Below are 21236 nucleotides of genomic sequence, written 5' to 3' on the forward strand. Positions count from 1 at the left end.
TTTTTTGCAAAAAGTTTCTATACGAAAGTTGTTTAAAAAAATCATATTGATCCATTTTTTTTTAAAAAAAACTAATACTTAATTAATTACGCGTTAATGGAATACTCCGTTTTTCATGTGCACTGTTCAGGTTACCATTCTCCCCTAGCGAACACAGCCATATGACTCTAGAAAATTCTCATATGCCATATCTCATTGTTGGGAAATGCTAACCCAAAAGAGAGCTGCTCATTGATAATGCTGGTATCGATAAGTTAAGAGGATTAGTTCAAATTTGTGCTACTACTAAGCTGCTGGGGCAAATGATCGAATAATTCATGAAACAATTCTGCCCGACAGCTTACATTTCAGTTGGACAGCCATGTAAAGCAAACCTACCCTTCAAACAATAATACACATGAGCCATCAACGAGCCCCGATACACTACATGTGCCATCAACGAGTCCTGGTTTTGATAATCTTCCCCCTAGATGCCTTCTTCTCCATCTTCTCCCTTTTCTTTCGGGTCTTCTCATCCTCTTCTTCGCCCTGCAGACAGGAGGTACAATACTGATAAGTCATATCCAAATGTCGGTTGTGATAATAATGTACTGCCACTGACAATCACTCTATTTTTACCTCTGAACTACCACCGAAAAATGCTCCTCTCAACAGACCGGAAATCTTGTATCCACCATAAGCTGGAATCTGAAAATCAATAGGTATGTGGTTAATAACAAGTTAACAATGATTGGCAATGCCTCTTGGTATTGTGCACAACTCATCATATGTAGCTACCATCTGCAATGCGCATTGAGAATTTTATTTAACAACAAAAAGAGGGGGCCATAGTTAGATGCCTGTATAACAAAAATAAATCGAAACAATAATTTTCTAGAGATTTTAACTCATTGGCCATGATGCCATGTGCCTACATTCCTAACATGCCTGTGATTGCGAGGAAAAACTGATTGAAAGTAAGAGCACAACAGCTTACAGTAGTAGCAATCAGTGACGGTAATCTAAATTGGTACTGCAGTGTGGCTGTTATTCAAATATACCGCTGTAAAACCACCTTATGAACCAGTGGTCACAAAATAAGTTACAAGCATAGATCAGACGGTCATGGTATCATGGATAACATTCCTAGGCCATTGGCATAATTAGGTTGAATGATAATATCAAGTTCAGCACAGAATCTTCACCAGACATGCTGGAACATCAATCAAATAATGGAAACATACAAACATAGGATAAAGAAAGAGGATGAGGACAAGAATTTAAATAGTTTTCAACCAAGTTTTCATGTTGTAACATGCTACAGAACAAGCAGGTTTATGTAGTTTATAAATATTGACTTTATTCTATATTGGGGGCATCCCAAACAGGGGTGACACCAATAGTGACATCAACAAAAAGTAATCGCCATAGTAAACAGAAATATAATTGAAGTCAAGAATGGTGTGTGTGAATCTTACCACCAAATATGTCCACCAAAATTTATCAGAAAAAATAGACATCAGCTGCACAAAGAGAGTGATATATATCACATCTTGTAAATATCTGCATGAAAAGAAGCAAATGACGATTTATTATTCAATTATACAGCAGAAGGCATACGAAGTTTTGCATGTACAAGTTGATGTATTCCATCAATGGATGATGTCAAAATTCTAAAAGTTTCAACCCACTGTGATGGTCAAAGCTCTCTAATTTTAGTTAGGAGTATTCATGTAATTTCAGCTTTAAAATTTGGTAACTGATTTTAAAGAAGCTGGATCAAGGTCTTTGTGGCGAATTTTACAAGGTCCACAACTGAAAGTTAATAATTTTCCATGGAAAATATCCAATAATTCATTTTCAAGTAGAATAATTAAAAACAATTGTGTTTTCCTTACTCGGACATTCCACCAGCGTTCAAGTCATAACCAGCATTAATTAACTCTCCATTCTCAGAGTATTCTGGCTCTGACATATTGGCAAGTTGCTTGTACGGCAGAAAATATGCAGCAGATGTCACAGCAAGACCAATCCAATGCTTCCAGGTGAAAGACGAATGCATTACAGCCATTCTCACTACTATGTAAATAACCTGCGCAACAAATTAAGTTATACAAGAAATCAGGTACTAGACTCCGAACTCAAAATAGCTAAAGTATATAATTAGGTTGTGATATAACTGATTTTACGGTCCTTGAGAAGGTAGCAAGAGGTACCACAGTTTTTAGTATTAATTTGTGGTACCTCATCAAGAGATACCAAAATTTACATTAACAAACTGTGGTACCTCCTCAAGAACAGCCAACAGGTAAAAATTAAAAAGGAATCCCATATGGCATACTTCCAAGAAAAGAATGAAAGCAAAGAAGAAATGCTACCATAGCATGCTTTTTATATACTGGCATTTTTAGGAGAAATATTAATAATTGCCAAAGCTATATAGTGTTTAAGATAATAGGTTATAAAACTAAATTTGAGATCCAGAATAGACCCACCAATATCCAAATTCCAACCTTACAAACCAAAACCCCCCACAGGAATATTGGATATGAGATGATTTCATCTTCTTTTCTTTCTCTAATTTATTCGATTGCATTAGCAACTTTCGCAGATGCAGTAGGCTAGAAGCCAGTGAAAGATGCCCTGAGATACTCCTGGTAAGTGATACTCCTAATTTCTTTCTGGTTTAAGTACGACACAAAGGGCATAAAATTCAAGTGATTATTACTCCGGTAGTCAAGAATAAAGAGCATAAGTTTGATCTTATCAGAGTGAGGACTTGGGGTTTAGTGATCTTTATAACCTTCTAATTACCCTAAATTTACTTCAATTTTTATGAAAAGAAGTACCAAAGAGAACCATGTATACATAACCTTGTTGAACAAAATAAAATGCATCAATGCAATGCATGGAGGCAAGATGGCACCAAGCACCTAATCGCCGCCAAGGCAAGATTATAACCTTTCTATCATGAACTTTTGTGATCATAAATTTTCCCATGATATGACCAAAACATGACATGTTCCACAAACAAACTTAGAATCCATCACAGAACATGTTGAGGTCAGAAGGGAAGGTGATTCTACAAGACAAAACTACGCTAGAGCTTTCCTCCCTCTCACTGAGTACCTTGACATGCAAGACTCAAACCTTCCCAAAAAAATAATAAATAAATAAAAGAAGAAGACTGAACACGATAACTACCATAGCCCAGACAACTACTCCAGGGACCAGGCAAGATCAGCTAGTCCAATTCAATTCTTCACCAAAATTACCACCCCCAAACTCATGTATCACACGACCACTGCCAAAAATAAAATCTAACCAAAAACCAACCATCTAGCAGCGTCCTAAGCAATTCACGGATCTGAAAACAGAAGGGGGGGAGGGAATCGACGGGGACCGCTCACGTTGGCCGCGAGGATTAGGCGCAGGATGAGGTCCATCCGCTTCTTGTTCGCGTCCCTCGTCTTCTTCACCCCTTGCTTCGCCATGGCTGGCTGCAGCGCTCGGAATCCTCCTCTCCTCCCTCGCTGGGTCTCCCTCCCCCTCGTCTCCTCCTCCGCTGAGATCTTATTGCCTCGCTCCAAATTCACTCTCCGATACTGATTCTTCCTCCCCAATGGTTCTAGAACTGGACCTCTAAATGGGCCTTGACTGAGAGCTTGTGGGCCTAGACTTTCCCGGCCTCTGAGGCCCATTAGATCGGCACCGCGACGGCCTCACCTATAAAACGTCCAGCGCGCCACCGCCATCGCCATCGCTACGGCTAGCAACTGCCTCGCCTCCGATCAAACCAACGAATTGCTCTGTGCAGAGGGGGAGAGAGAGAGAGAGAGAGAGAGAGAGAGAGAGAGAGAGAGAGAGAGAGAGAGAGGGGGGATGGAGAGCCAGGAGCTCTGGGCGCTGTACGTGGGCGTGGCGTCGCTGGCCATCGGGATGCTCGGGGTGCTGGGCGTCTGGCTCTGCTACCTGTTCCAGGCCGTGGCGCGGGGGCCGCCTCCGGACCCGCCGCCGCCGCCGACGCCGCCCTGCACGCCGGAGACGGAGGAGGACGACAAGAACGGGCTCTCGGAGGAGGAGCTGAGGATGCTGGGCGGGATCTGCGTGGCGGTGGCCGGGGATGGCGAGGAAGAGGAGGAGGAGCAGCTCTGCCCGATCTGCCTCGACGGCATGGAGGCCGGGCGCGCCGTGCGCGTCCTCCCCGGATGCAGCCGCGCCTTTCACCAGGACTGCGTCGACCGGTGGCTCACCATCTCGCCGCGCTGCCCCGTCTGCAACGCCTGGGTCACCACGCAGTCGCCGGGGACCTCGCCGCCGCGCACCAAGCCTGCTCTGAATTCTTGAGATGGCAGCGTCGCCGCCCTCCCGATCATGGGTCAGTTCTTGGTTCTTGACGAGTTCTTGATGAGTTCTCGTCGATCGTCATCGTCAGTTTCTAGGCTCTGGAGAGCGGTTCTTGGCGATTTCTTGTTGGCTATCTTGTGTTTTTTTTTGGAGGATTCGGGGCTGCGTGTAAATTGCCTTGGTGCTCTAATTGTTGGTAGAAATCAGTAGGCTTATGCAGGTTTCAGCCCTTTCCTACTCTGACAGGTCAACAATTTTGCCCGGATTTATTCTAGGTGATGAATGAATGGAATAGCTAATACTGTGAATAGACCAAACTTGTTGTTGATAACACATTCATGTTTTTCAGAAGACATTTTTCCAATTTAGATGACAATCTTTATGTTGCTTTGAGATATCTTTGACGAATATCCAAGGCCTGCAGCTGTAAAATTTTACATCCTTGTGTGGGGGAAATCCAGATTTGGCTTTTGAACTGTTGAATCCTGAAGTCCTGATGCTAGTAAATCTGGGTTCAGTTCTGTTGTTGTGCTGTACTTGTGAATTTCTGGGTTATGTTACCTGATGCTGCTTGAAGTCAAGTTCTGATGTACTACTTATGTGTTTCTGGGTCAGTTCCTTGAGGTTAACTTGTTGCTATGAATCTCTGCTGAAACGATCCAAAGTTTCATCTTTCTTCCTTTTTTGTCAAATGTTTATGATTTTGTCAGTACCGGAAGAGCTTTAGGGATTGAAGCTTAAAATTTTAGACACAGCAGCAGATCTGTTTCTGCCCTTTACGTATTGTAGTATTAGTTATTTCCTCTTTCTTAAAGTAGCACCATTTAATAGCTCGTTCTATGTTGACAAAAAGTTTGATGGAAGAATGGTTACATGGGCGTAATAAGCAGGCAGACTTTCTTGATTGTTAGTTCTTCGTCGATACTAGAAATTTCAGTGATCAAAAGAAGTAATTTCAATGGCATCAATTCTGTTCGTAATTTCACATGAAAGGATAGTACAATTGAAAACCAATTAGCTCAAAACTGGAAAAACCTTCAGTCCTGTTCTATGTTAAGTGTGAGAAAAAAAATACAGAACTATCCTCGACTTTACATCCCTTGATAAGAAAGTTACAGAAAACAATTAACCAAAATATCTTGGTGTGGAAACCAGCTGACTTCTAGAAAAGGTCCATGATCTGTAGTTCTGAGCCAACCTAACCCCAATCCAGCCCCAAATATTGTACAGGTTCCGCAGATGAAACTAGAGAACAACAAATGTCTTGCCCTTTGTAAAGGGTAAAGTGTGTTATATAACTACATGGATCCATGAGAGAATTGAATACAACAGTAGATTCCCACATGAAACTCAAGTTAACTATTTCCTGTCATGTCAAGCATCTCATCAAGACCTTTTAATCGTTGCAGACCTTCACTGATCAAGAACTTAATCTTCTGTTTATCGTCACAACGGCGATTTTTTTCAATCTCAGCTCTTACAGTTTGCCTCAACTCATCTGGACAAAGAACATTCAAGAATATTTAGTTGTAACTTCAAGAGTAAACATTAGACAGAAAAGATAGGAAAGCGAGGTTTAAAAATGTCTGACCGCGTGCATGCACAGGAGCTCGGCGAGTCATGCGCAAGGCCTGCCTATAAAGCTTTAAAACACGTGCACGCAGGATGAAAGCCCTTAAGTCCATGAAATGGGCCATCGAATGACACTCTAATAGAACCTTAGCAAAATATGATCATGCCATGCAAACTGTCCCGTAACCCTGGAAATTCAGGAGAAAAGGTTGCATGATGTACAATTCTGTGAGACCTACCGGTGGGGCATGGGGGTTCAGCTGAACCCCCAAACGTTTTGGGGGAGAAATATGCTACCTCTCCCTCCCTCTCCTTTAATTTTTGACCACACACAGCGCCTCCCTGTTAAGACACACCATTAAAAAAAGTAGAAGCTCTTGGATCAAAGGAAAAGGGATAATGACCATTAGATATATGAATTGCAACTGCCTTTGTTGAGGAAGTTTGCTACGTGATTAACTGTCAAGGCAAAGCAGCCAAACCAACACTGTTGTCCGTAAAAAGGTAAAGAAGCCAAAACAACAGTGTTGTCCGGAAAAAAATTGAAGCAAAATATGTTGCGACTCTTGCCAATTGTCAGTAATTAACCACAACAGTTTGACAAGCCGTTTGCAGTGCATATAAAGAACACGTTAATTTCCTCTAAAACCCTCCTCATAATCTCCTTTTCTTTCTGTACAGCAAAAGCACTTCCAAGGTACACATAAAAACCTTCCAAGGCTTAGTCATACTACCAAAAACGTTCAAGAAAAAAACATCAGAACCATGAGTTAACGTTGAGATCAATTTCAGGGGCGGAGACAGCTTGAAGCCACACCAGGGCTTAGTTCTATTACCTTGTCCTAGCTCTCTATAAATTCAAGCATTCTTTCTAAAATTAATATGGAATTTGCATGGGGTTTGGATCCCAGAACTAGGGCTTGAGCTCTAGCTGCCCTAGGCCTGGATCCATGCTGATCAATGGTGAGAGTAATAAAATTCAGTTGCAAAGATGCCATGCTTCAAAAATTCCATTTTGCTGATGATATCTCATCCATCAATGGTCATATGCTTCCATTGATAGGTAAAAGATCTATTGTGATATTGTACGTCGATAGTAAAATTTAGTTACTGTACCCGCATCCTCATTTTACCATGAACATAAATATGCATAATCACAAACAAACCCACAACATCGTGTGGGGTACTCTTAGTCAGTAATAAGGTTGTTGGGGCTTGTGTTTTGTGGCTTACTAGGAATGGCTTTGTTTTCCAAATCATTGTGTTAAAATCACCCTAGACAATCTTGTATAAAATGATTGCGCAGATTCAGAGATGGATGGTCCTGTAAAATGAATAGGAGCACAGTATGCTGCAGGTGTGGTGTGATCGAATTATGGAGCATAATATTCAAGTGCTGAAGTCTCCTGACGTGCTGCCAATGGAGATTGATGGATAGCTGAATGTCTGAAGTTTAGCTATGAGAACTGTAATCCTGTCACTTTCTGTTTTGAGTGTTTTTGGAGGTGTTTGAGGTGGTGTTTGGATCGAGGGACTTAACTTTAGTCTCTATATTTAGACACTAATTTAGAGTATTAAATATAGACTACTTACGAAACTAATTACATAAATAAAAGCTAATTTCCGAGATAATTTTTTTAAGCCTAATTAATCCATAATTAGAGAATGTTTACTGTAGCATCACATAAGCTAATCATGGATTAATTAGGCTCAATAGATTTGTCTCGCGAATTAGTCCAAGATTATGGATGGGTTTTATTAATAGTCTACGTTTAATATTTATAATTAGTTTCCAAACATCCGATGTGATAGGGACTTAACAGTTTTAGTCTCATCTAAACAGGGTCTGATGTCGTTGCCTATGGCCCTGATGTTACTTCTGAAACTTGCAACCCAGTAGTCTGTTTGTGGTGTCTAGTGTCGTTGGTAGGAATCTGTTTTTTTTCTTTTCGTTGGATGATGAACTACAGTAAGTTTCTTTGGCTTTCTTACAAAAGTCGGATCAAATATGTTCTATCTTCTAAAAAAAAAGTTAGTACTAAGGTTAAGACAAAGAAAAACCTAAGCTTCTAGATCTAGAAGAGAAAGATAAGGTAAGGGCAAAGAGAAAATGTGAAGGTAGTAATGGATGAGAAAGAAAGAGGATGTGCTTCGGCACGGGTACTCACCGGAGGCGGAAGCAGCAGGGCGACGGCACCGCTGCTCGCGCGATGTATAAGAGGTCGACGCAGGCGGCCGACGAACTCGCGAGGAGACGGGAGTCGAGGCTGATGTGACGTGGAGACTGGCTTGCGCGCAAGGAGTCAGAGGCGAGAATATGCGGCGGAAGCCGGAAGCAGCACGACGCCGGCGCCGCTACTCGCGGTGATGGAGATCGGCGCGACGGCGTAGGCGGCGGGCGAAGGAGACGGAACGGGTGCTGGAGGAGGGGAGGCCAGGGGACAGGGGGCTGGGTCGCAACGCAAGGAGGCAAGAGGCCTATTACGCTGCTGGGTCAGTGGGGTGTTGTTACAGGTTTGGGCTTTTTGGTGGCTCGGTCTCCATCTGTTCCATCTCCTCCCAACCCCAGCCCGGTTGAAACAAAAAAACAACTAGGGTGTGTTTGGAACTTTGGGGAGAATACTACCAATCGAACGTCCGATATATCAAAAAAAACATCGGTCGGTCAAAATGTTGCAGCTGACCAACAAGTGAAACATTAATTTATATATGGTGAAACAAAAAAACAGCAACTAAAACATTTAAAAAATTTATGAAACACAGTGAAGATACACGTTGAAACATATTGCTATCACTTATGAAACAATAAGAGTTAATAGATTGAAACATATATTTTTCTTTCATCAAAATTTAATCGTGTGATATTTTATTATAAAGATTTAATTACAACGAATACAACGGTGTAATCGAATCATAGATTGGATAAGTAGTTTAGAAGAAAAATCATTTTAAAGACCGATAAAATGCATGCATGCAAGCATTGATGGAGGGTAGTAGCAATTATTTTTGATAATTTTATGAAACACAATAAAAACAGGTGCTGAAACATATGGATATAACGTATGAAACATGAAGTATTAATAGTTTGAAACTTATATTTTTCTTTAATCAGAATATAATAATGTGATATCTTGTTATAACGATTTAATTCCAACAAATATAATGGTGTAATCGGATTTTAGATCGGATAAATAGTTTAGGAGAAAAAATCATTTGAATTTTGAAGACAAACCCCGATACGTCTCTCTCATTCTAAATGACCTTTCCATGGGTCTCACACCCCATGCACACTTGGAAACACATGCTTGCATGAAGCGGGTTCGATTTTTCTCTTTTGCTCGGACGACACATGGGAAGCAATTTCCGAACTTTGGATAATGGGATGGTAAAATCTTTTCCCACCTTCTAAAATGGTAATTTTTAATCTTAACCATCCATTCTTCATATCTCATCTCAACCCCCCACTCATATCCCTATCCCAATCTCACCCCTCTTACTCCATTATCTAAGGCTGCAGGTAAAATGGTTGATACCTGTCGTCGGGCAAGCATGAGAAGGACAGAAAGTTGGCTGCCAGTATGGATTTTCAGTATGTTCCGTTGTTCGGTAAGGCAAACTCAACTTGCTACTTTGTTGGGCTTGCCTTAGTGAACGATTTGGATGATTGCATGAGAGACGTTTGCTCTCGAAGGAGAGCGGAGTTGACTCTCCCGAGCAAGCTATCTTTTTCTTGCCCCTCCGGGATAGGTTGCCACCGGAAGTGATGATTTTCTTTTTATGGATTTGCTAGATTTTTGTCGATAGAAAATAGGGAGAAAGACTCTTGATTTTTCGGTCGTCGGATTTGCATTAAGATTCGTGCTAGCGTGTGGAGGGAAAAATTCGTGTGAAAATTTACTTGTGCACTTGCACAGGATCAAACTCAGGACCTCGTTTCCGCAAACCATGCTAGCCACTTGAGTTGCCATAAGATTTTGAAAGATTTAGACAAGTTACATTACATACATTCTAGTTACACTGTAATTATATTTGAAAGATTTTAGAGAAATTTTCTTTCGAAAGTTCTATAGTAACTTCTTTTATGATTCCAAACGACTGGTCTTGTCACGCCAGGCTAGCATCAACCGTTCAACCTAGCCTTGGATGACTTGAATGGCAGCCTAGCCAAGCCCAAACTCTGTATTGTGATGGATATTGTCTGTATAGCCCAGAGTTTTCATAACACAAGGGAGAGATCACACTAAGCTTCCCCTTTTCGGGTTTGCAGCCCAGCTCGTGAGGCAAGGTCACGCTGCTGCTGTAGGATCGTAAATGATCTTTCCCACCTCAAAAGCTAGCCAATGAGGGATGGGCTCCCCCACTTATATATTAAGTTTCTTGTCCTTCTATAACCAATGTGGACTATTCAATAATCTCCCCCCTTCATATATTGGTGTCCCTCAGCCGTTCACCACCCCTTCACCGTTTCCTTATGGTCTCTCAGGTATACGTTGGTGTCCCTCGGCCTTTCACCGTCCATTCACTGTTTCTCTACGGTCCCTCAGGTATACAGGCTCCACAAGCATCCACGGTCCATCATGCCTTCGCACACTTTGCCACTCAGGTTAGAGATATTGAACTAACCAGACTCAGATAGCAATTGTAGAATCGTAAATGGTCTTTCCCACCTCAAAAATTAACCAATGAGGTGAGAGACTCCCCCACTTATATACTAGGTCACTTGCCCTTTCACAACCAATATAAGACTATTCAATAGTTGCAGCGAGCTGAATTTGTGGAAACAAAACGGCTGTTCGTAAATTGTGCACAAATTTTTATGACACCAAATTCTACCGTTATTAAAATTATGCGTAATCTTTTACAAGACATTACCCCAGCCCTGTGTGTTACTAGTCGCTTTTGCATAAAGTTTCAGAAAGCCCTAGGTCAAAGGTGTAGCACGAAGATCTGCAGTGGTTTTACCTCAGGTAGTTTTACTCCATTGTGGAGAACGTTGTCGGCGCCTCGGAGGTTCAGGCTGCGAGGATAAAATTTTCTCTTTACGTACATAAAATTTTCCAGTTTTCTAATTCTCTTAACGTACTTCAGTTGCAGTATTTTCTCTTTTACCATTGGTTATGAACATACTTCAGTTGCAGTATTCTGTCTCAAATGACTACAGTATATAGATTAGGACTTAGGTGTAGTGATGATTCTCTAATTCTCTACTAATCCTATTGACCTACTGCATGTAAACTGCAAGTCTACAGCATAGGGTCGTTGAAGCTACTTGCAAGGGTCGTCAGGTTAATTAACCTGTAGGGGGAGCTTTGGAAGATGCAGCAGTGGCAGGTTCGTCAAATGTCAACGCGAGTAACCCTTACGCTGCCCATTTTACAAGTCCCAAATGTTCTTGTTCGCAGCAGTCCCGGGCCATCAGCTACCTCTCTCGAGAAAAGCAGTACAGATCTTTCGATCTCCCACACACGCCTGGTTGCATAAATCTATGCGTTTTCAACTTCACCCCTCCTGGGATATCGCAAGCACGAGGGAGATCTAACCATCAGATGAAGTTTCTGAATTCTACGTTTTGTTTTGTTGTTTTGATTTTCTTTACCAGAGCGAGATCGCTGTGCTGCAATTGCCGTCGTCTGTCAGCTTATTAGTTCAGTCCAGGCATTATCGGGAGCGTGAAGCGGAAGCAATGGTTAGTTGTTGCAGCAAGAGGATGAGCGATGAATTATGCATGGCTTCTATGTCAATAGAAAAGTACAAAAGGCAAAAGCAGATTAAATGCTGAATTATTGTTCTTCCCTTGCCGAGCAGACAGACCGGTGGTTCGTGGAGTGACCAAGCCTGAAAGTTCTGTCAAAACAAGAGGGTTGGTGGTTTAAACATGGACCGTTGTTGAAAAATAGATTCAGATTTCACTATCAATCTTTTATGCATCGTGGGGTCATGACGGGACAGCGTCCAAATTTCGAACATGATGAGCAAATATGATTCACAGGACTGGCCAAATATTATGCATTAATAGCTATAATCAAGAATGGCTTTGGTGTATTTCAGAGTGGCACCCACTGCCTTTCAAGGAGATAAGGACTAAGATGTGCTAATCCCTCCAACTATACATATGTAAATCATTTTAGTCATACTTTGTCGTCTCTGTTCTGTTCCTGTTATACATTTTCTGAATGCCCACGTTATCATCAGCAAATATCTCGCAATCTTTCTCATTTCCGGCATACATTAGAAGAGAGAGTAAATAAAGCGTGGAAATATACAAAATTGCATGCCAATTTAACCTTATAACTTAGTTCATGTGTTCGAGAAACTAAGATCAGTATACTTGAAAAACTGGTGAAAATAATTGGTCGTAGCTTGTTGAGTAAAGACCGGATTTTGTTCCATTATAAAAAAAATTGAACCAGTAAATATGAAAAGCATTGCAAGTTTTGTCTAAATGAGACTGCAAGAATCATGATCTTACGTTAAAAGTTTAGGCCGGATGCAAATTTACATGAGATTACAACAAACACGACGTCACGGCAAACAGCTAAGCTCATCTTTTTATAGCCCAAAAAAACTTTATAGCTTGACGAAAAATAATTCTGGAGAAAACGACCCGTACGTACAGCGGTAAAGGGAACAGCTAATCAGCTACCACACAACACAGAATGGCAAAGCCAGCTAGTGGATAACAGAACAAACAAGAGAAGATCTGTTTGTTTAATGTGACGACCATCTGGCCATGTGCAAATGGAATCTCAGCACTGTGGTTCTCGTATGCTCACCTCCTAACTAATACTTTCCATAATTTTCCATGCTCACCACAAAGGCAAAAGAACAAAAAAAGCAGGAACAGATTAGTTAATGCTACTAGCTGGAGTAGTAAGCACTAAGCACGGACAGTAAACTGTCAATTCTTCAAAATTAACCATTTTACATCAGCTGCAGTGGCAGTAAAAACTTTTACAGTGCCACAAACAAAAAGGAGAAGAAATTCAGCCACTCGCTGAATCACTCTCACAGTCACTCAAACACCATCAGGAGCAGTTGCATTGCAGTCCAAACACCACCTCCCCTCTCTTCCATCCAAAATTTTACAGTGAAAAAAAAATGCACAAACTCATTGGGGGAGGATTAACGGTTTAACCCTCAACAGTAACCGGGAACAAATCAAGAGCGCTGTACAAGTACATCTACCACTTAGACTTAGCAGGCAGTGATCAAAACCCAACCTTAATTAGTCAAGTGATTAACCATCACTAACGACGCCATCTACTGGTATAATATTCAGTAAACCTCTTCGGGAATGCTCTGCAGGCCGGGCTCCCACTCCCCGTTCGCCTGCATCCGCCGCGCCGCCTCCGCCGCCCTCCGCATGCTGCGCCGCCGCAGCGACTGCAGCCTCTGCTCGGCGCCTGGGCCGCCGGCGCCGCCCGCCGCGCGCTGACGGTGCCGCTCCCCCGCGGCCGTCACCGCCGCCGCCGCCGCCACCGCCCCGCCGCCGCCGGTGCCCGAGCCGAGCGCCGCGACCATGTGCTTGAGCTCGCGCTTGCTGACCACGATCTTGACGCGCACTGCGCCGCCGACGTCCTCCCGCGACAGGACGCGCCCGCCGTGGTGCAGCTGCTCGAGCGCCTCCGCAGCCGCCTTGGACTGGTGGTGGTGGTGCCGGCCGCCGGCCTCGGCCTCCCTGGGGAAGAAGCACCTGGACGCCATCTCCGCGTCACCCGCTGCGATCGCTCGTCGCCGCCGCCGCCGCCGCGGGCGCGCGCAAGCGAGTACTCCGACGTTTCTTGCAAGTTACAGCACAAAGGCTAAAGCGAAGGCAAAGTGAATGTGTCCGCTGCCGAGTAATGTGACGCACCAACCTACTTATATACTACTCCGGGGACCTTGAGCTGATGCATTTGCCTTGCCTTTTGGTGAGCGCAGCCACAACTGTCTCCAACTCCAACCGTGTACCACCCCCACTCTCCCTGACAGGTGGGCCATCCATCGACTCCTACCCCAACCTGCCCCCACGCTAACAAAAAATAAAAGTACGTCCACTTCTGTGGTTAAGTTCTTCTTAATGTACATGACAATAAAAAGGGCGAAGTTTTTTTAATTAACACTCAAAAAAACAATCATGAGACAGGGACTAATCAAGATGGCGAAGTTGAATAGAGAAATGGGCGCCTCACATGGCCGTCCCTCTCGCGGAGACGGGGGCCGGGATCATTGGATCGATCGGAAGGGAGGCCCTTTGCAAGTAACGTGTTGTCACTCCTCACGACTCGATGACTCGTGGAGTCTACGAACATTTGGTTAGGATGGCACAATTGACACAGACATTGTTAGCTACAGCAGCGCCCCTGGCATGTTCTCCTTACTGTTTTCGCCACATTGCCGGTGGAACACTGTAGCACTGCCATTAATTCGACCGTCAGGTATTACGCATATGCAGACACGTAGTAGTATTAATTATCCACGTGATCGGTTAGCATATGTTAGCGTACATAAAGTTGAACTATCCGGAGTATGTATACAGAGCAGAGGTAAACAGAGGAATGGAATCGGATGAATCCGTTATAATATTGAGAAGAGGTTTTGTCAGAAATTTTCAGCATATATCGCAGATAATATTAGTGTCCTTTTCAGGGCTCTCGAGCCGAATCCTTGCGTGTTTAGATGATGAAACAAGTCTCCCCATGACACATAGTTGTAGTGATAGAACAGTCGAGCGAACGTCGTTGATACGAATTTTTAATTTAAACTGTATACATCAAAAACATCTCAAACTAACTGACTAGATCATAGTCCTAAGTCCTAACCGTCAGTTAACAGACATAATCAGATCGAACTCCCCCCCCCCCCCCTGCCCCCACCAGAATTAGGACGGCAATGCACATCAAGCGTTCAACTACACTTCCGTTCACCCGACGATCATCTGATGGCGAATTTATTCGTTTTTATAAACAGATCGAGGACGCGCCATGATCGGGCGCAAGTAGCGTATCAACGTACGCGGACGGAGGGTGAACCAACCTCCATGATTGAAATCGCAGGAGCAGCGTGGAATCGTTCGAATTCCCCCTGGAAATTAATAATGCAGGCCGCAAGAAAAACGCGATCGATCGCGCAAACACGGGACGTTGTTCCAATTCAATCGAGCCAAATGAACGCAGGCAATAACGTGCTAGACGCAATATTCGTACGTCAAGTGGCTGTACCTGTACGATACCAAGATCGCAGCAACCACTAAGATATGGGGCGTGAATGATCGATCGATCAACACTAGCTATCTCTAGTGACATTGCCTGCATTATTCACAAGGTAGGTAGGTACGTACGTATAGCTAAACCGGTGTATGTGAAACGAATTCTTTCTACTAACGGTGGATTGCAAGTTTCTTCTGCTCATGATTAACTAACTAACTTGTCAAAGCCCCGCAGTCTTTGCCTTCTCAGGGGGTATCTAGATAGCTATTATCTACTGCTCTTTCTTATATCAGGGGCAGTGTGCGATGCATATCCAATCGCCATGTTTGGAGGGGGAAGTAACATGGGGAGAGAGCGATGGATTGGCCGCTAGCTAGCTCTCGTAGCAGCCATTTCTTTGGGTGCAAACCACTGCATAAACAAATAAGCAATAATTAATAACACAAACCATACTAAACAATGCCTTGAACCAATTGATATCAAATGTACCATCGTACATAGCTTTCTTCACATGGACAAAGCTAGATCTTGCGCTGTATTTCGCGTGCGGTTGCTGGCCAGGGTTGGCCACCCCGGGCCCACATGCCAGCCACAGTTATTTAGGAAAGGCTAATTAGTTTATAAAATGATGCTTGATTAGTAACCTAAAGTACGAGCCATGGGCAGATTAGTTGGATCTTAATTCGTCCGTTGCAATGCTGCCACCTTGGAGGTTGCTTCAAGGAAGGCTCCTGACCACAAGCAAATACTACTACTACAGTACTACTATACTACGCTGTTGAAATGCAGAGCTTTGCTCCTCTGCGGCTGTTCTTGTTCGCTTGCGGCCGGAATACATGCAGCCAAGTACGTGAGATGTACGCGCTACGGACAACGTGCATGTGAAGGAGGCGCTGCTTTTCAGGTCAACATTTTGTGGAAGGGTTTTATGTTGTGTTTGCGTTTGCGCAGCTCTGCTCGGCGATCCCAGATTTGCGTGGAGGAAACTGCTCTGGTACTCCATGGTGACGGCTCAGGCGCGGCTCAACCGTTGGATGCTGATCGGATGGTCGATCGGGTTCGGAAAAGGCGTGCTGGTTGCTTCGGGATGAAGGGCAATGGTTTTACTTGAGAATTACTGGAGTAGTAGCTGAACTCGGCGAGTGAGTGTACAGGTTGACCATTTTAACTCGCACTCAAGTTACTTACAGTACTCCTACTCCTACCTTGTGAAGCGAATAATGTGATCAACATTGGATAGCACAAAATGGACGTACGACGCAGGTAAACAAATGCAGAGTTGAATCATGGGTACCTGTACCACGAATTATTTTTTGCAGGTAACATGTACTAGATCGGTTGGGCCCAACGCCACATAATTTAAAGATCCGGAAAAAAGAAAACCAAAATGAGAGAGGGGGGAGGTCGTGACGCGATGATGATGCTGGCGTGACGTGCCGGTGCCACCGCTGTTGAAGGGACGAGTCCCAATCGTCGAAATTATTTCGGATAAGCAGGACGCGTAGTATCCAGTACAGCCAACTTGGGTTTAACAGACACGGTAGGGACTCAATCACATCGTGGACCCCCGTCCACCGTGCACGGACCGCTGGACCGTTCTGTTTTCCCTCCCCGCCAGTATCCACCCGTCGGATCGTGGCCTCACGGTCCAGATCATCTCATCATCCTTTCCATGCGGGCTCTAGCGCCCAACCAGTTCGTACGCCGAGACGTGTGACTGAGCTGTCCCGAGCCGGTCGATGCGTGTCGCGCTGCGCCCCCTTTGCCTCCTCCCACGAAAGCGCTCGGAGCCAGGCACGGTCGCTTTCAGGTAGGCCGTCACATGCGCGCCCGCGACTAGCTGTCCCTCCTGTCTCCGCCCGCCCGCGGGCTGCGCCGCGCGGCCCAGCCGATGGATGGGGTGAGATCGGCACGGGCGTCTGCAAACCGCTGGGGCGTTTTGTACGCGCGCGCGCGTCATCGACACGGCAGCCGTCTCGTCGGGTTGTGGCCTTTCCACCGCGAACGAACCCACCGGCTCGCAGCTCGCGCACGTCTACGCAACGAGGGATGGCAGCGTCACATCCGTCGCGGCATCGAGGCATGGCCCCGGGAAAGCATCGGCATGTGCGCTCTGGCGGCGGCGCTGGCTGCTCAGCGCGCTACTAGAGCTCTCCCGTGTGTGGCCGGGCTGGATTTTCGCTGGTTCATCCAGCCGTTTCTCGTGTTGCCGGGGGTGCGACTCGTGGACTCGTGTGGCTTCTCGCGTGGGGAGGCCGGTGCAAACCGGTAACCGAACACCACGCCGCGGCGGTGGTCCGGTGTTTGATACGGAGAGTAGGTGGACCAGTGACTCGGCGAGCGGTGGTCAGAACTCAGAAGCAAATGGTGATTGGGGTTGCTTGCTTGATCATCTTCAGTATGATATTTTAGGGGAAATACAGAAATAGGTTGTGTTTAGTTCAGCGCAAAGTTTAGATTTTGGTTGAAATTGGAGATGATATGACTGAAAAGTTGTGTGTGTATGCCAGGTTGATGTGATGGAAAAGGACTGAAGTTTGGATCCAACACAGCCATAGTATTACGATTGGAATTTTTAATTAGTCGGTGTTTTACAAGTACAGGTCTGAAACGAGGAATGGACCTGTACGTTATGTAGAAGAGTACTGTATATGTACCTTAGGACGTGAGCTCCATAGTTTCCTTGGAGCGGCACGGTGATGAGATGGTACGTGAAAGCTAGCATTCATGATCATCCATGATCCATTTCGATCGATACTACTAGCTGTGAGGATTCAAGGAATTAACACGTACCACTTCCCTGTGTAAAACCCTCTGAACGTACCCACGGCCCGGACTACCTATGCTTTGATAAGTGATATAATGTAGTTATCCCTACACTGACTAGTGGTGGTTAATAACGAAGACCGTACGTGAACTGTCAACATACTTTGGTAGTGTACACACAATATGGTTAGTAACTAACTAAGCAACTCGAGATTAATTTGACATCGGTGTAACATAGCTATCTGAACCATCCATCGTTCCTGAATCCTGATCGTGTGCCTTACGCTTTTGTCACTCGCACGCTAAATTTAGATCATTCTTAATTCTTACTCTCTATGACTGACTCACTTCCCCTCCCTCTCGTCATAGCACTAGAGCAGCAAAGGCAATTTACAGTCTATTCCTGATCCAATGACTGAATTTTTGATGGTGTGTTCATGGCAAGTTAACTTCCCCTCTCACAGGCACTGAACGATCTGCCATATATAACGGCGTCGATATCCTCCATTCCTTGTTCACGGAAAGAGGATAAGTGCTCTATTTCGAAGTTTCAATTCGACTCTGAAATGAAGCTAGCAAGATTACCTCGACCACTGGACTCATGTGACATACACAATCACAGATTCACAGTAGGCCATGCCACTGCTACACCCTTGGGCCAACACGTAACTGCAACCCTTTTGTGTAGTAGGACTGTAGGAGTAGATCTTGTCGTACTGGAAGAGGAATCTTTAGGGATTTGCTGGCTCCCATTTCCCAGCAACACTCCATCTGCTACCTCGCTGCCACACACAGTTTATTACCTGACGCAGGACACAACTTGAAGCCAAAGAAAGGGACACTTCACACACTTTGTTGTTCCTTTTCCCAGCTCATCATCTTATTGAATACTATTCGTGTGCAGAGATATGTACATGCATCGAACCAGGAAAACGGAGGAAAATTTGGGTCCAAATGCCAGATTAAAATACATGACATTTCAAAGTTGGGATGCAACCATTGGGCACTAACTTTGGCCCAACTAGATCGATCGGTTGCAGCCTAGTAGGAAGGAAGGGAATATCGCCAAAAAAAGGAGGGACTGATCACCGAAGCTATACATGTTGCGAATCGACTACACATTCGTAGACGTGGGTACCTAGCTAAAGCACTCCTCCGGGATGCTCTGCAACGCCGGCGACCACCGGCAGCGGCGCCTTCCGACGACCACATCAGCAGCCGCTGCCACCTGCTTCTTCGCGTGCTGCCGCTTGAGCACGCTCACGAGCTGCTCCAGCGCCGGCGGCAGCGCGAAGGCGCCCCCTCCGGCGACGGCCGCGGCCACCTGCTTCAGCTGCTGCTTGCTCAGCACGATCTTGACGCGCATCCCGCCGCCGGCGCCCTCGGCGCCAGCCGCAGCGGCGTCGGCGATGGCCGCGCCCGTGGACTGCTCGATGGCAGTGACCGTCTTGGCGTCCATCTGCAGCCTCGGGCACCTCGCCAGCTTCCTGCCGTCACTCCTCGGCACCGGCGTGGCAGCCTCCATCTCCATGGATCTGAGATACTCTCAGCGCTCGCGCGCTTCTATTGCAGTGGCTTTTGCTGTTCTTTTCTCAGAGTTCTCGCAAACTGGCTGTCCTAATGAGCAGTGGAGAACGAGAATATATAGATATATAAAAATAACATTTCTGCGTGTCTGAAGCTAGAGTTTTATTTAGAGAGGTTTACGAATTAGACAGCTCATAGGCACCTGTCTGTGTAAAGATTAGAAAGGGACGCCACGCAATAGGTGGAATCATTTTTTTTTCAATGGGATTAGTTAGTTCGGTCGTTTTAATATTGATGCATACTCAGATGTGAATAAGTAGTATAGTTATCTGTGTCAAACCCTATTTGCATGGACGCTAGCTAGCTTGGGCCCATACATCACATGCTATTGGCGAATTTCTGATCGGAGACTAGCACTAGTGCTCCCCTGCAGGTTTGGTCCGGATTTTTCAACAGCTTTACAAGTGGACTGTTCGCTGTATTAGCCTGCGGGCAAGAAAAAGTTTTGCCTGCCATGCATGCACAAAAGTATAAGTATATGCTAGCTGCATGTACTACACGAATAATAATCTTGAAATATTTTTTCAACCGTGTATACTCATGACATATCCGTTGTAGCAGACAAATTGAAATTAGTTCCTGTCTGGGAATTAGGATCTAATCATTTGCAGTGAACTTTGCTGCGAAACTCCCTGCGCGCTTTCAAACTTCCAAGCATGTCTTCAGTTGCTAAATGAAAAACTTATATATCAACCCACATGAATATATTCGGATCGGACTCTCGCTTTTCTCATGAAATTAATCCAACTGAAGGGAGTACGTACAATAAATACGTACGGCAGGAGTACTAAGTAGGACGAGTGTCTCTATACGCACGTAGTTGTGTATAGATTCGTCGATCGAGAAGAACTACTGCTGGAGACACACACACCCGAATATTCAGGCTGTCAATTTTGGCATACGTGCACGTATTCGGTTAGCCTAGTACATTCATAAATTATCTGCTGCATTTTGGAGCCTAGTTAGCTACCAATGCATTATGCATGTTGCTGTCACACGAGCAGGTAGATAGTACGTAGTACGTACACGTACAAATCAATGCCAATATAATTAACGTGCTGGAGATGGACAATGCAGAAATTGTTAAAGATTTAATGAGGCATGATCAGTTGAAATCGGCCTGGGCGACGACGATTGAAGAGATTAAAGGAGTGATGCAATGCCTTCAGCAAGTGCAAGTGCACAAGATAAAGAGAGAAGCAAATAGGGTAGCACATGTTTTAGCACAAATGGTAATGTGTTCCAAGTCCTGCGCGGAGTGGAGGTTGTGTGCTCCCGCAAGAATTCTAGATTTATTAAATCGATAAAGAGAGAAGCAAATAGGGTAGCACATGTTTTAGCACAAATGGTAATGTGTTCTAGGTCCTGCGCGGAGTGGAGGTTGTGTGCTCCCGCAAGAATTCTAGATTTATTAAATCGATAAAGAGATAAGCAAATAGGGTAGCACATGTTTTAGCATAAATGGCAATGTGTTCTAGGTCCTGCGCGGAGTGGAGGTTGTGTGCTTTCGCAAGAATTCTAGATTTATTAAATTAGAAGTGTAACCCTTTATTTAAGCATTAATAAAGCTCTCTCTTTACCCTAAAAAAATTAACGTGACTCCTCTCCCTCCTTTCGGTCTGTACGTAATCACGAACCGATCAACCACGTGAACCGGTGAGGCGGTGAACATAACAAACTTCGTCCAAGCGTATACGTACGTGCAAACATAAAGAATTAACTCGATCGAAGCGTCGTTAGCAATGTAGCATGCATGAGCATTCCATCGTCACCGATCACTTCAGTAAATCAGTAGCA

At 44.6% G+C, this 21236-nt stretch overlaps 5 protein-coding genes across 6 annotated transcripts; 1 reads left to right on the plus strand and 4 right to left on the minus strand.

The window, feature by feature from the left end:
* Positions 1–195: 195 nt before the first annotated feature.
* LOC4330253 (uncharacterized) lies at positions 196–3586 on the minus strand. Its single transcript, XM_015767138.3, has 5 exons — positions 3390–3586; positions 1878–2071; positions 1458–1542; positions 619–687; positions 196–528 (listed from the first exon to the last, which is right to left on the minus strand). Exons 1-5 carry the CDS (start codon positions 3471–3473, stop codon positions 436–438), a joined length of 525 nt encoding a protein of 174 aa, XP_015622624.1. The 5' UTR covers positions 3474–3586; the 3' UTR covers positions 196–435.
* Positions 3587–3717: 131 nt separating this feature from the next.
* LOC107277420 (RING-H2 finger protein ATL66) lies at positions 3718–4809 on the plus strand. The gene has a single exon (XM_015769033.3). The coding sequence runs from the start codon at positions 3862–3864 to the stop codon at positions 4324–4326; it is 465 nt and encodes a 154-aa protein (XP_015624519.1). The 5' UTR covers positions 3718–3861; the 3' UTR covers positions 4327–4809.
* Positions 4810–5340: 531 nt separating this feature from the next.
* LOC4330254 (uncharacterized) lies at positions 5341–8349 on the minus strand. 2 transcript variants are annotated; one of them, XM_015768154.3, is made up of 4 exons: positions 8067–8349; positions 6196–6240; positions 5918–6086; positions 5341–5824 (listed from the first exon to the last, which is right to left on the minus strand). In XM_015768154.3, exons 3-4 carry the CDS (start codon positions 6021–6023, stop codon positions 5682–5684), a joined length of 249 nt encoding a protein of 82 aa, XP_015623640.1. In that variant the 5' UTR covers positions 6024–6086; positions 6196–6240; positions 8067–8349; the 3' UTR covers positions 5341–5681. The 2 variants fall into 2 exon arrangements, with proteins under 2 accessions (XP_015623640.1, XP_015623639.1); XM_015768153.3 differs by having other exon boundaries at positions 5918–6240.
* A 4435-nt stretch (positions 8350–12784) lies between these two features.
* Positions 12785–13731, minus strand: LOC4330255 (uncharacterized). The gene has a single exon (XM_015768720.3). It carries the CDS (start codon positions 13600–13602, stop codon positions 13174–13176), a length of 429 nt encoding a protein of 142 aa, XP_015624206.1. The 5' UTR covers positions 13603–13731; the 3' UTR covers positions 12785–13173.
* A 5056-nt stretch (positions 13732–18787) lies between these two features.
* LOC4330256 (uncharacterized) lies at positions 18788–19466 on the minus strand. Its single transcript, XM_015769284.3, has one exon. The coding sequence runs from the start codon at positions 19381–19383 to the stop codon at positions 18991–18993; it is 393 nt and encodes a 130-aa protein (XP_015624770.1). The 5' UTR covers positions 19384–19466; the 3' UTR covers positions 18788–18990.
* Positions 19467–21236: the final 1770 nt, after the last annotated feature.

This window comes from Oryza sativa, chromosome 2 (genome assembly GCF_034140825.1).
Source record: "Oryza sativa Japonica Group chromosome 2, ASM3414082v1".
Taxonomy (NCBI): domain Eukaryota; kingdom Viridiplantae; phylum Streptophyta; class Magnoliopsida; order Poales; family Poaceae; genus Oryza; species Oryza sativa.

What these genes read in the sequence shown, in the direction of transcription:
- LOC4330253 (XM_015767138.3), bottom strand. Translation starts at nt 3,473, where the DNA reads ATGGCGAAGCAAGGGGTGAAGAAGACGAGGGACGCGAACAAGAAGCGG. An exon ending in AACGCTGGTGGAATGTCCGA is followed by an intron (nt 1,543 to 1,877) that starts GTAAGGAAAACA and finishes CTTTTCATGCAG; the next exon opens with ATATTTACAAGATGTGATAT. An exon ending in TTTTCGGTGGTAGTTCAGAG is followed by an intron (nt 529 to 618) that starts GTAAAAATAGAG and finishes TCCTGTCTGCAG; the next exon opens with GGCGAAGAAGAGGATGAGAA.
- LOC4330254 (XM_015768154.3), bottom strand. Translation starts at nt 6,023, where the DNA reads ATGGCCCATTTCATGGACTTAAGGGCTTTCATCCTGCGTGCACGTGTT. An exon ending in AGCTCCTGTGCATGCACGCG is followed by an intron (nt 5,825 to 5,917) that starts GTCAGACATTTT and finishes TTCTTTGTCCAG; the next exon opens with ATGAGTTGAGGCAAACTGTA.
- LOC4330255 (XM_015768720.3), bottom strand. Translation starts at nt 13,602, where the DNA reads ATGGCGTCCAGGTGCTTCTTCCCCAGGGAGGCCGAGGCCGGCGGCCGG.
- LOC107277420 (XM_015769033.3), top strand. Translation starts at nt 3,862, where the DNA reads ATGGAGAGCCAGGAGCTCTGGGCGCTGTACGTGGGCGTGGCGTCGCTG.
- LOC4330256 (XM_015769284.3), bottom strand. Translation starts at nt 19,383, where the DNA reads ATGGAGATGGAGGCTGCCACGCCGGTGCCGAGGAGTGACGGCAGGAAG.